This window comes from Schistocerca gregaria, chromosome 1, assembly GCF_023897955.1.
Source record: "Schistocerca gregaria isolate iqSchGreg1 chromosome 1, iqSchGreg1.2, whole genome shotgun sequence".
NCBI classification, from domain to species: Eukaryota; Metazoa; Arthropoda; class Insecta; order Orthoptera; family Acrididae; genus Schistocerca; species Schistocerca gregaria.
The window spans coordinates 873,369,789-873,382,734 of NC_064920.1; the positions used below are offsets into that span (position 1 = coordinate 873,369,789).

Consider the following 12,946-nt stretch of genomic DNA (forward strand, 5'->3'; position numbering starts at 1 on the left):
TCAATAAAATGCACGATCCGGGAACTTGTATTTCTAGTTATATATGCTACATTTTTAGTTGTAGATCTATAAACTTAACCTTTGACAACAATGGTACCATGAGTAGGTCTGCTTCGTTGTTAACAGAATAATTTATGAGAAGCCATCGCATTGTGGAAATGATGTGGTAGCTGTTAATATCTCATAAGATGCTGTCAATAAATGATCGTGTACGGAGATGGCATTCCGTAATTTAACACAACTGGAAATATTCCGAAACGCTAAAAAGAAAAAGAGAGATATACAGGATGTTCGGCAATTCATGTTAACACATTTGTAGAGGTTGTAGAGACTCAAAGTTATAGGCGCCGGCGCCGTAAATGATGTATACGTATACAGGGTGATTCCGTGATGGTGTTACACGCTTTCAAGAATGATGGAGAAGGGTAAATGCATCAATTTGAGGTAAGGGTCCCTGTACCGGAAACAAACGAATCGACAGTTATAAGTGAAAATATTTTTGATACAAATATCCGTCTGTATCATCCTTGGAAGATTTTATCATCATCACGGAATCACCCTGTATATAAAGGGTGAGCCAGGAGGAAAAGTACATGCTTTGAGATGCGATAGTATTAGTGATTCTGAACAACAAATTTCATGCGGACATAGGCCCTATTGCGAATGGTTTCCGAGACAGAACACGTTTAATATCACTTTTGTACGTTTTTCTTTAACAACTTGAAAACCGCACACTCCAACGAAAACGTGTCTCAGTACACAACTAAATTAAATTTGTTACGAAAAAAGATCCTATTTATTTTTTGTCTAGGACAACAGTTTGCGTTACGAGATGGCGAGAATATTGTAAAAACTCGCGCGACGCGCGTGCGCTGTAGCTTATGTGCTTTTTGTACGCCACTTTGGGGTAGTTTTCCGACTTGATAGGCCACAAGCGTCCTGCATCAAAATGTTCGTCCCAACTTCCTCTATATTACTGTGATATGTTGTACACAATGACAATGAATAATACAGAAAATAAATATAAATGTACATTAAAAGTGTTCTATGTTGGAAACCATTCGGAATAGGGCATATATCCACATCAAGTTTTTTCTCAGAATCACTAATGCTACCACCTGGCAAAGCACGTACCTTCCCTCCTGACTCACCCTGTGTATATATACATTTACATGCACCGGCGCCTACAACTCTGACGCTACGTAGCGCCCTTGGATGACGTTTTCGGACAGAGGTTCCTATGTAAAATATGGTCTACTAAATCCGCTCTACAACTACTAGGAACATTAATTGGGAAACACCTTGTATGGCTGGAAGCGTCACAAGCACATTAATTATTTGTGTAATGACACCATGATGTCCAAGTTCGCTGTTAATCAGAAACATTTTACTACAGAAAAATGCCTGGACGTCAGAGCAACTGCACTTCCGTTTTTGTGTGAAACTCTACTCGAACAAAGCAAAACAAAAAGTGCACTGATCACGCCAAACTACCGATATCCATCCTAACTCTTATTCCAGGCAGTGTACAAGTAGTTAGTGCTTCGTCGCGCGTTACACATGGCTCACAGACGAGTTATGGAACCGCATTCCACATTCGCACTAGAAAAATTCTCCGACTGCTGTAATCGTTTACCGAGACTAGATGAGACTTTAATACTTTTAGGTCTCTCTCTTGTGCCACCGGGAATTTCTTCGGCCTAATCATGTCAACATATTGATATATGACAGTCAATGTGATTTACATAAGACCTCGATAAAGGCAGTGACAGTGACAGACAGCAGAATTAGCGATTGAGCTCCGACTTAAAAATCCATGCCTCATCAGTGAAAGCTTTAGCTGCGACTATCAAACTGTTCTTAAGCGCAGGTCTTTACAGCAGAGTTAAGTTTATCTAAGCTGATACTCGCAAGTAAGACTAAAGCAATGAAATGCCAAGGGGTTCCTTTTTCTCTTCAACACTACTCTCTTTGTGATGAAATCCATAGATAAATAACATCATATATTAGGAAATAAGTTTTAGACGGTGAAAATCTGAACGCCTGGAAGAAAAATACTAATGAAAAAAAAATACAAAGAAACAAGAGAAACACTAGACGTCACCTTATTCGTCTTGCCGTCAACAAACAGGAAGCGGTTTTACTCTGAGTGGGATTTTTCTGTGTTACTCCTGCACTTCACTATGCGGTTCGCAGGACAACGCATTTTATAACCACTCGGCCATGCGTGAGTCGGGACGTCCAGGACCCTAACATCGCCGCTAGCAGTCACGCGACACTACTGTCCCCTTTGTGTATTGTTTACATCAGTCTTTCTTGGAAACAATTAGGCTAGCATTTTTTTCCCTCAACTGAACGCCATCTGCTACTAAATGCCGCGCCTAGAGACATCACTTCCAGCAACGTCTCTCAACGCAACTCTTGTACTGGATCTAATGTACCTTCATACAGACTACCTCACAAGCACTGCTTTCCTGCCAGCGTACTGTCTCGTGGTTCCAGGCTTCAATACCTCCCAAAGTCTACAGATTTCAAAATAGGAAAATTCCTAACTGGCGTGCCAGACCTACATTCCGTAAAAATGTGTTTAAGTATTTTTCAGGCAGAGACTGCGTACATTACGTGATAACTGACGACCAGGTCACGGTATACCGGTGATAGTTCACCAATATCACGCCAAACTGAAGACTACACGAAAGTTGGTGCACGAGCCTGAAGTTTCACGTCTCGTCGATGGGCAGCAGTTACAAAGTAACAGTTCACGAGGGGAAAGTTGGAAGCAAGGGTCTATTTTAAACCGTTTAAGGAACAAAACCCAACATTTGTCTGAAGTGGCTTACTGAAGACACGGGCAACGAACACTGGGATTGTCTGTCGGAGACAAAAACATTTTCCTCGCAGTGTCTTTAATCTTTCCAATAACTCGCTTCGTCTAATTTTAATAGGAAAGATGGACGTAATTTTCTTCACTTCCACAAAATTTTTCTAGCAGTCGGATCGCGTCGTTATGTGATAAAACATCGCAGCCGGATGAAGTCTATGAAATCGACTTCAGCCGCGAAAACCTACGCCTATGTAATTTTCTTTAGTTTACTCGTAATACGGTCCGGCAACGACTAACTATTGTTTAAAATCCTTGCAGGAGCTTTACATATATTCTCTCTCCCCCTCTCTCTTTCTCATATATTACACTGACGGTACGCGCCGTTATGTCGTACCCACACCTCTGACAAAAAGAGCGTTAACTAACGTTTTAAGATGTCTAAATTTCAAAATAAGATCCTCCGTAGATCACAGTAACGGAATCTCTTTTTAGTACAACAAGCACTATATAATAGGATAGATACAGGGTGTATCACAATTAATGACGTAAACGCATACAGTTGAAAGTACACGATACTAGAAGCAAAAAAGTCTCACTATGCATGGGGCCGAAAATGCAACCTTAAGGTCTACGAGCAATTTTTCATCTTCAATAATGTGAAACAAATCTCTTCTAGTGCAAGTTCTCTGCTATCCACATTTTGGGAACTGGTAGTATGGACCAAAACAAGAACAAGTAGTCCAGTAAACTTGTGGTCTAAAATGCATTCCTTAAGAGCTATGAGCACTTTTTCATCTTTGCTCCTTTGAAACACAACTCTTCTAATGACCAAATGCTCGTAACTTTTAAGATATGCGTTTTAGAGCACATATTTGCTGGGAATTTTTTTCTTGTTTTGGTCCAAACTCCCTCTTCCCAAAATATGGAAAGCAAAGAACGTGCAGTAAAAGAGATTTGTTTCACAATACCTAAGATGAAAAATTGCTCGTAGCTCTTAGTGTATGCATTTTCGGCCCTATGTATACTGAGACTTTTTAGCTTCTAGTATCGTGTACTTTCAACTGTATGCTTTTACGCAATTAATTATGCTACACCCTGTATGTGCAGTATCTATAACTGTCACTGCAGCTGTCGTGTGCTTCGTCAGTAGCGTGTTAGGTGAAAATTGACCCTGGTTCACGATATAAGGGGAAGGCATTTCGGAAGAGGACTGTAAGTTCACCGTTAGTTTAATGACTTCAGTAAAGCCATTAAGCTGCTTAGGGGACAGAGACCAGGTAGTCTTGCAACATGCAGCCCGAAGGGGCTGCTGCTGCTACATTTGCGGTCTCGCTAGCGGAGATGGCTCTAAAGGCATCTAGTGATGATAACGGTACAGTTACTCGCAGGCTGGCTGCAAGGCATCGCAGGGGAAAGACAGCGGGGAGTTCTTCAAACTACGTTAACATCACAGTGTACCGCAAAAACCTGTCGCGTTTTTCATATAACAACACGATTATGTATCAATATCCCGACTGGGTTCCAGTAAAGTTACACATTTCTCTTCCTTCAGTGTATGTATATACTGAAGAGAAAAAAAAAATGGCTCTGAGCACTATGGGACTCAACTTCTGAGGTCATCAGTCCCCTAGGACTTACAACTAGTTAAACCTAACTAACCTAAGGACATCACACACATGCGTGCCCGAGGCAGGATTTGAACCTGCGACCGTAGCAGTCTCGCGGTTCCAGACTGCAGCGCCTAGAACCGCAAGGCCTCTTCGGCCGGCCATACTGAAGAGAAGTCTTGTGTGTGTGTGTGCAACTTTCCTGCAACTGATTCAGGATACGTAAACATGTTCGGTGAAACACGCAACAGTTTTTGCGCTGCACTGAGATGCTCAGTTGGTTTGGACCACGCTCTGCTCTCCTACACCTACGATGCCTTGCAGCCAGCCTGCGAATAACTGTACCGATGTTATCAGCAGATGCCATTAGAGGTATCTCCGCTAGCGAGACCGCAAATGCAGCAAGCAGCTCTTTCGGACTTCGTGATGCTATACTACCTGGATTATGTTCTTTATGCAGTTTAATGGCTCTACTAAAGTCATTGCACTAACGGCGAACTTACACTACTCTTCCGAAATTCTGTATCGTTAATTTTCACTTAATATTAGATCACACAATGATTGGACGACAAGTCAATAGAAAGGTACACGATTCACATTAAATCTCCCATATTTATTACAACGCAGGCTGAAGCACTCAGTACTGACGAAGTACACACACAGTTACGGATGCATACTTTTCATAGAAATTTACGTGACAGGGGACTGTGCCCGATACCTCTGCTTATTCGAGATCAACATACATGCATATGTACTACAAGTCGGTGACTATAATAATATTAAAGTCTCGATCTTTATGATATTACATTGTATTATGACCCTAATTGTTTATTTCTGATGCATGGCCATCTCACTGTAATCTCCAGCCGTTAGATCAATGTCCGAAACGTTTTAATGGAACGAATAGACAATTAAAAAAAAAGTGGGAGAGAGAAGAGATCTTGTTTAAAACCGTACCTTGCAAAAAGAAGTACGTATCATCAAAGGTAATAATCCCTACGATAGCAGCAAAAGACACTACTAAGTTTTATAAGGAGTTGCCTTTGTTTTCAGATGCCAAAATTGTTATAAACATGTACATTAAGCCTTTAAGCACGCCAGTAAAGAGTTTGTATCCAAACCGGAGACTAATTTACGCTTTCCTCTCTTCTGTTTCACAGATCCGAACGAGACTGTGTACATGATATGTGGTGTGCTAATTGCCATGGTCCTGGTGGCACTCATCATCGTGCTGCTAGCTCTGACCATCAGGTGAGTGCTGGAGCTAACAATATATACTAAGGGAACATCAGTAGTTAGATGTACGCTCGATTCTTTTCAGGGCAAATGGATGATCAGCTCTGCAGTTGCTGGCTAACGCTCTTCCCTAAAAACGCTACGCGGATTTAGATGCATCGACCATCCTTCGGCGACCAGTTTCTTATCCGCATAATTTAGTTGTTTTCGTGCGTAGTTACTCGGTAAACATGCAAAATACGTTACTTAATTTCCACCGTCACCAGTGCTCGATAGGCGCCAGATACGTTTCCAGTGGGGCGGGGCGGCGTCGCGCCCTTGACATTAAACGCTCACGATAGCGCCATTGACGTCCCACAGAAGATGCGAAATTCATACACAAACTCCGAAAGCCAACCAAACAGGAGTTTTGCAATGACATAACCAAACACGTGAGCCGCTTCCGATAGATTTCCAGCGGACTCAAGTTGTTTCTCGTGGCAGTTAATGCTTAACTGCTTATGGTGTAAGGGTCTACCAACATATCTTCTACTAACCTTCCCTGTTGATAAATCAGCAGTAAACAGAAACGAAAGAGATTACTGTACTTTGACATCAAAAATTCATAAAACACAATGGATGTGCGTGGGTAAGAGGGGGCGGGGCGACGGTCGGGGAGGAACCACCGGAGTATTTCATATAATTTCATTGTTAAAAACCATTCAAGCTGTCGTCTTCAGGCCTTAAACTTAATTTACTAAAAACAATGTTTAAGTCCTGAAGATGACACCTAAGAGTCTGAAACCGGTTGTCTTAAATAAAAAATATTTTTTGCGATCTTGGCTTTTGAATGGTTTTTAACAATTGAAACAGATCGCCCTTCAGTACTCTCATAATGAGAAAAATCAAAATAATTTCATATTCTTTCCTTCTACGGAATGAACAACAGAGACTAAAAAAGCATAAATGAATGACTAGGAAGTGCATCGGTACTCACGCAGGGAAGTTCTGGCTATTGGAGGAGGCAATGTAGTATTAGGATTTTTATTAAACAACGGCTATCGTAACGTTACCAGTAAGCTTTTTCTGCACAATGTCTCAGAGAAACCGTGTCACCCTTTCGGTCTGAATAAATTCTTATGATGACCAAACTCTAGACCAGAACCCATATTTACGTACGTGGAAGTCCTGCGAATTAGTGGTTTCCATAATCGATCCGTTACACCTTACTACAATTTTTCATCTGCCCCATCTCCCTATCCTTACGCATGACTAATATGAACTACACTAATTTCCGCTTAGGTTCATATCGGCACCCCAAGGCCCGTAAGTAATCGAACTGCGCCCAGGGATATCACAATAAGGCTGTAGTTGTGCTCTGTGGTACAATATTACAGTTTCTCTTACGTTCACGATAGGATGCTAGGTATCACACCTTACACACACAATTTCCTCCGAATACGCAAGTAAGAAACGCATGACGAAATTGCCTGTATGCTGACATTAACGCCAATTCACCCTGCTCAACCACAACAATATCAAAAATGGCTCTGAGTACTATGGGACTAACATCTTAAGTCATCAGTCCCCTAGAACTTAGAACTACTTAAACCTAACTAATCTAAGGACATCACACACATCCATGCCCGAGGCAGGTTTGGAACCTGCGACCGTAGCAGTCCCGCGGTTCCGGACTGAAGCGCCTAGAACCGCACGGCCACCGCGGCCGGCACAACAATACCCCTAGTTAAGAGAAGAAGGACAGAACTCGTGGTTTCTATAGCCTTGGCCAAGTTGGCCGCTAGGTTTACTCGTGCGGTTTGTGTGTGTGTTGTGGGAGGTGGAGGGGGGGGGGGGGAGCGCTAATTACGTATGCATGCATTTTCCTGCAAAATTTTACGCAGGGCACGTGACGATGTCGCACACACTATGTAGGCCTACCAAGGACGTTGACGCGTCGATATGCAAACTCGGCAGAGGAACCAGCTAACAACTCTGGCCTCTCCGACTGCCCGATTTTTACATAAAGCTTAGTCTGCGAGTTGCGCTGTGCCCGGCTCGCATCGGTTCGCCAGAAATAGACAGCTCCCTCCCCTGAGTCAGCTCCGCCCGCCGACAGACACCAGCGCAAATACACAGCGGCCACTGCACCTTCTTCCCGCATCCGTACAGAGGGTACGTTAGACCGTCGCCACTGCAACCAGAACAGCCTACTGCTCTTCTGCCAACCTTAATAGTTACGTCTCTGGCCTCCAGTTCGCTGCTAACTAAACTGTCCCAAAACTTTATAAAATAATTTAAAGTTTTCAAAAGGATACTGCTTAAAAGAAACTTCAATCAATTTAACAGATTCGCCCTAAGCGTCTTAAGATTACCACTGCGAACCAATTATCTCACTGTAAGTCACTGAAACGTCATCGCAGACACACAGAAAGCTTGTCATCTACGCCGTGTAAATCAACATCTATCACTTTTTTCCAATTAATTCGTTACCGAATTTTGATTTTGTTGCGAAACACAGACAAATTCTTCAAAAGTACGGTTCAATACACTTTTAAGTTTTCAAGAGACTCCGCAGCATTTCTTGAAAATATTACCTCACTTCATAAATACATTCCAGCGTACTAAAAATCAGATACGGCAATCGATAGACGCCTTGCAGCAAAAGCACGGCCGAAGAATAGTAGTGACAGATTCTGATAATGCAAGTACAGCAAATTTTATACGTTTAGAAGCGTACTGTAGTTGCGCATAGCAGAAGGATGAAACTGCACGATTAACTGCACAAAGAAGAGAAGCAAAAAACAGCGTCACAAAAGTTCGAAGTTGTCGAGAGTCTCCACGTACGGCAATGCACCGCACATTGATTTGCTGTAGCTGAAAGTAAAATATATGCAAAGAAACCATCTAAATGTGTGGACGATAAGTTCGAGGAGGCACTGTGCAACTACTACTTTGTCGAAGCAACATTATTTGTTTCACCCATTTATTTCTTCAGGCTCTAATGTCTTTTCACATAGTCTGGGGACAAACAAAACACCAGTTAATTGAGTATGAGATAATACGATTGTTGCAACGTGGTTGTACGGTCATTGCAAGGTTGTGACCCTGTAATTTCCAATGATTTTCAACTGGTGGAAAGACTGTAACAGGGCTCTTTCACCATCTTGAGGGTAGGTGAAGAGCTACTTGAAGCTTAAGTACAGACACCGGTTTTGAATGACAGCCTCGTCGACTGCGAGACAGCTACGAGGAACAAATGACCCTCTAATGACACCTCAGGCCGACGATAAATCACATTGGCCTGCGTCTTACAGAAAGTTCCTTTAGTTTCATATTGCCCTGGGGTGTTTAGACAGTGTACTACACATGCAGAAACTTACCGAAGCACAACGCTTGCTTGCATTTTCTCAGCGCTGCTCAGTATACTGGTTGACAAAGTTCACAAACATTTTTGTTTCCCCATGATGTTCCCACCTTTTACTCCGGATAGAAGTCGAGATGATCGACACTTTGACACAGTAGTAAATACGCTATTTCCGTCCATCGGCAGCAACAGCTCCAACTACCGACCGACAATTGTAGCGAGCGACTCGCTGATCGTGCATACCGATATCTCCGGCAGGAAGTCTCCCGCGGGCCTCACGGGGAACACCTCGCAGGCGTCACAAGTTCGGCGAAGGCGCCGCCGCCTGTTACGTCACCACTTACACGCCTGTTTCTTCATCTGCGCAACGGACGCCGATACACAGAGGACACATTTGCGCCACGATCCCAATGTTTGTACACACCGACGCACGAAAAAGTACTCCAGTCTTGTTGTGACGTCGCTGCCCGATCCCAGACCAACCTTGCGTCTATCGTAACCACGTTGGCAATATCCAGTAATTTTGTAGAGTGAACTGGCGGCCAACGTCAGCACACGAGCTGTTTGATCAATCGGAACTTTTTTACGTATATTCGGAGGAAGCCATTCCTGAAGAGTCTGTCGTTCGCTAACCTAGCTTTCATGGAACCGCTTTCTGCTGTCACTCCTACGATGCCTATAAATAGAAACACTGAGGCGGACAAACCTGAAAGGAAGACTCAAAAGTAGTGGTATGTCACGACAGGTAATAGTGCGGAGGAAGAACTGTAACATGTTGAACTGTCAACGGACGCATGAAGGAGACCACCCATTCGAAGGCTGTCGGAACTTGGGTTTTGTCCAAGGGTTTCTCTGTCGTAAAGGTTTATTTACCACGAAAGCGTCATACTGGTGCTCACAGGTACTGAAAACAGCGAAGTTTAATGGCAATATTTCGATAGCCGTTATCTGGTAAAGAAAACAGTAAACGCTGCCCTTGTAGATTGTAATCGCCAGACGTGTTACGGATATTTTTGGTACAAGAGTTGTCTGAAGTCTTCATCACAAAACAGTCCTCGAGAAACTGACAATAGCCCCATATACGATTTCTTCACAGCCTTTAAATCACACCTTCCGCGGCTACTTAGTATTAATGCTGTTTGTGTTAAATGATCGCTCCAGAATTCGGATTTCCCGTTCTCTAAAAGTTTTAAACGCAATAACGGCATATTAGTTGCCAATTTCAGCACTTCATAATACTGCGATTTCTCCACATTTCTACCACCCGGTCGACTTCCAGGTCCAATCCATAACACAGTACTGTACGGACATGGCAGTTTGCGACGGTTATCTGCTGGACGGCGCGGCTATCAGGAGGCGCCTGCCCGCGATACTGTGAAACTCGCTCGACGACACTGCTTAGCGAGGTCGGCGACAGTTGTAGGGCTCAGACCGCAACTGTTCACCTCTATCAAAAAGGCAAAAAGAAATGCTCTGGGGAAGACATGAAATAAAGTGCTGGCACGATTACTGCGCGTATGCAACCATCCATGTAAGCTACAGCCGTGCAGATGCGTTTGAGCTGCCTGATACGAAGGCTGAGCGGCCAGATCGCCTCTCCTGGGACCAACTAGGCAACCGCGCGAGGAGATGAACTATGGTTGGGGGTCCCGCAGCAGCGCTAATACCAAACGCACCCTCTCACAGATGCTTCAACAGAAAATATAGCGCATCCCTACATCGGAGTCCCGTCAGTTCCGTATATTAAAAAAAAAATAATTAAGGATCAAATGTTCCAGTACGTTTGAAATACTGCAGTGGACAAATCGAGCAGTCCTTCATCCAGCAGTAGGTGCAAATGACTGATAATGATGTTATTTATTATAAGTTTTACGTATACGTTGGGTTCAAGACTGCCTTAACACAAGCTAGAAGCTAAAGTTAAAAGAAGCGCTAAGCTAAAATAAGTAGTTTAATGCCGATTTTCGACGTTACTGTGGTCTTCTGGGGATGGTCATATGATCCTTATTGCACTGTCAAAGCTTGGAACACACAAATTTTTATAAAAGATGTGATAAAAGTACTCAAAGTACACCGTCGAAGAATGTATAAAATAAATTTTATAAAAGATATCTGACAAAGATATTACACAGTGCAATAACAGCCTAATAGACACTTTACAATGTAGTACAGGCCTATGGAATGTGATAGCATTCCTCCAAACTGACATGCAATAATTATACCAATATTTCGAATAAAAAAACTTGTTATTTCTCATATACGCAGTACATTGACAGACTTGGAAAGTCATGACAAACACACTCAAGAGATCCTCGGTCTAACCTGTGCGGAACTCCAACTCACATGTAGTACGCACTACAGCAACGGCAACCTGTAACATCTCGTTCTATGTACGCGGTTCTGCATCTGTTCTTACTAACTGAAAATGATGATTTTATGTAAGATTGTAGTTTACATGTGCGTAAACATTTACACCTTTAATAAATAAATACCAAAAAACCATTACTGGGTTAGAAAGGTAAAAATATTACGAAACATTGCTTGTCGCAGCATGGAGAAGCATTGGAGGTGACACTAGAAAACTGATTATGGAGTCTCGAAACTCTGTACATACGAACTTAAAACCTTTCTACTTGTCAGTTTAGAAGAAATCGCGTACTTCCCTTGCGCCAGTGACGCCGCTGCGCTTGTTTTTCCTCTGCGCAGTCTCGCTAGATAGAGGCTGGCCGCCCCCTCCACCGCTCCGCCAGCCAATGGGAGGCACGTGTCTGTGACGTCAGACCTCCGGTTTAAAACGAGTGCGGGACGGTGCTAGTAGTTTAGATGGGCCTCGCTCAACGGTTGTGAGCGCACGCCGCAGCTCGCCGTACGGTGTTTGCTGTTGTGTTGGCTCAGCCCAAGTCAGGTCTTAAGTGCTGTTGTTATTGTTCGGTCGTTGTTCGTCGTGTGAACCGTCAACAGTTGTAGATGCAACAGTGATTCGACGCCCGTGGTCTCGTCTCATTATAAACTAAACAGGCTAGGCACTGCCAGCCAGTTTACACTTTCGCGTGGTTCTAAATACCGCCAAGACGCCTTCTCAAAAGAGCACGTTAGCCAGCAAGCTGCTAGCTTTCATCCTGAAGCCCGGGAAGAAAATCGAGAAGATGATTGGACCAAACTCATCTGTTTCTACCTTGCGTCTGGCCCGCAGCAAACTGCGGAAGAGAGATGACAACCAGAGCCCGCCGCCGCGGCATCCCGTGGGCGTCGCAGCAGCAGCAGCGACGACGACGACGACGACAACGACGACGCAGATAACAGCTGTGAATCACCTCAACTGCCAATCTGTCGCTACGGTGTCTGCCCAGGTGACAACTACCATCCTGCCGCCACCCGAGGCCTGCCCTGGGAGCACAGCAACGACTACAGTCTACCCTCCGCAGTTTCTGTGGCAATTTCCACCACCCTACTCGCTGTACAGCAACAACCAGGTAGATATGCAGTTTTTGTAGCGTAGTCTTTAACAATGTTTCCGCGCTAGCGTGAGTTGGTGCAATGCCGTATGTTGTTGGCCAGAGGCGGCTGTGTATAATGAATGCATAACTGGGTGTTCCATGTCGCATTGTTTTACTGGTGAAGACAATTGTGGGAGTTTAGAAACGAATCGTTCAGTTATAAGTGATGTGAAAGTGTGTTATTGACATGGCTTTCGTAACCTGAACAGCCAATGTGAATTCAGTGTGATAGAAAGTTGCGTTATAAGTAACGTTTACCACGTTATGAAATCTGAAAGAGTGTTTTGCCATGAGGGAATGCATACTTTCATTAAGTACTGTGTTATTAGTTTGTGAAGCATGCGCTCGAACAGCTGTTGGCCTACTCACGCTCGCTTGGATTATAGAACAGAATTACCGGATGATAAATGTAAACAAATACAATCAAGTTTCAAAA

The 12,946-nt window shown here is 43.5% G+C and overlaps 2 protein-coding genes across 6 annotated transcripts in view; one reads left to right on the forward strand and one right to left on the reverse strand.

Annotated features, from left to right (window-relative positions):
- LOC126273306 (uncharacterized) overlaps positions 1–12,946 on the forward strand; it is a 1,028,036-nt gene that overhangs the window by 1,013,868 nt on the left and 1,222 nt on the right. For all 4 annotated transcript variants that reach the window (XM_049976853.1, XM_049976874.1, XM_049976860.1 and 1 more), the window contains 2 exons: positions 5,592–5,682; positions 12,207–12,486. In XM_049976853.1, coding sequence (XP_049832810.1) covers positions 5,592–5,682; positions 12,207–12,486 — 371 coding nt within the window. The remainder of the gene's footprint in view (positions 1–5,591; positions 5,683–12,206; positions 12,487–12,946) is intronic.
- Positions 1–12,946, reverse strand: part of LOC126273272 (PAX3- and PAX7-binding protein 1-like) — a 165,924-nt gene that overhangs the window by 85,909 nt on the left and 67,069 nt on the right. The gene's annotated exons all lie outside the window — the stretch shown is intronic.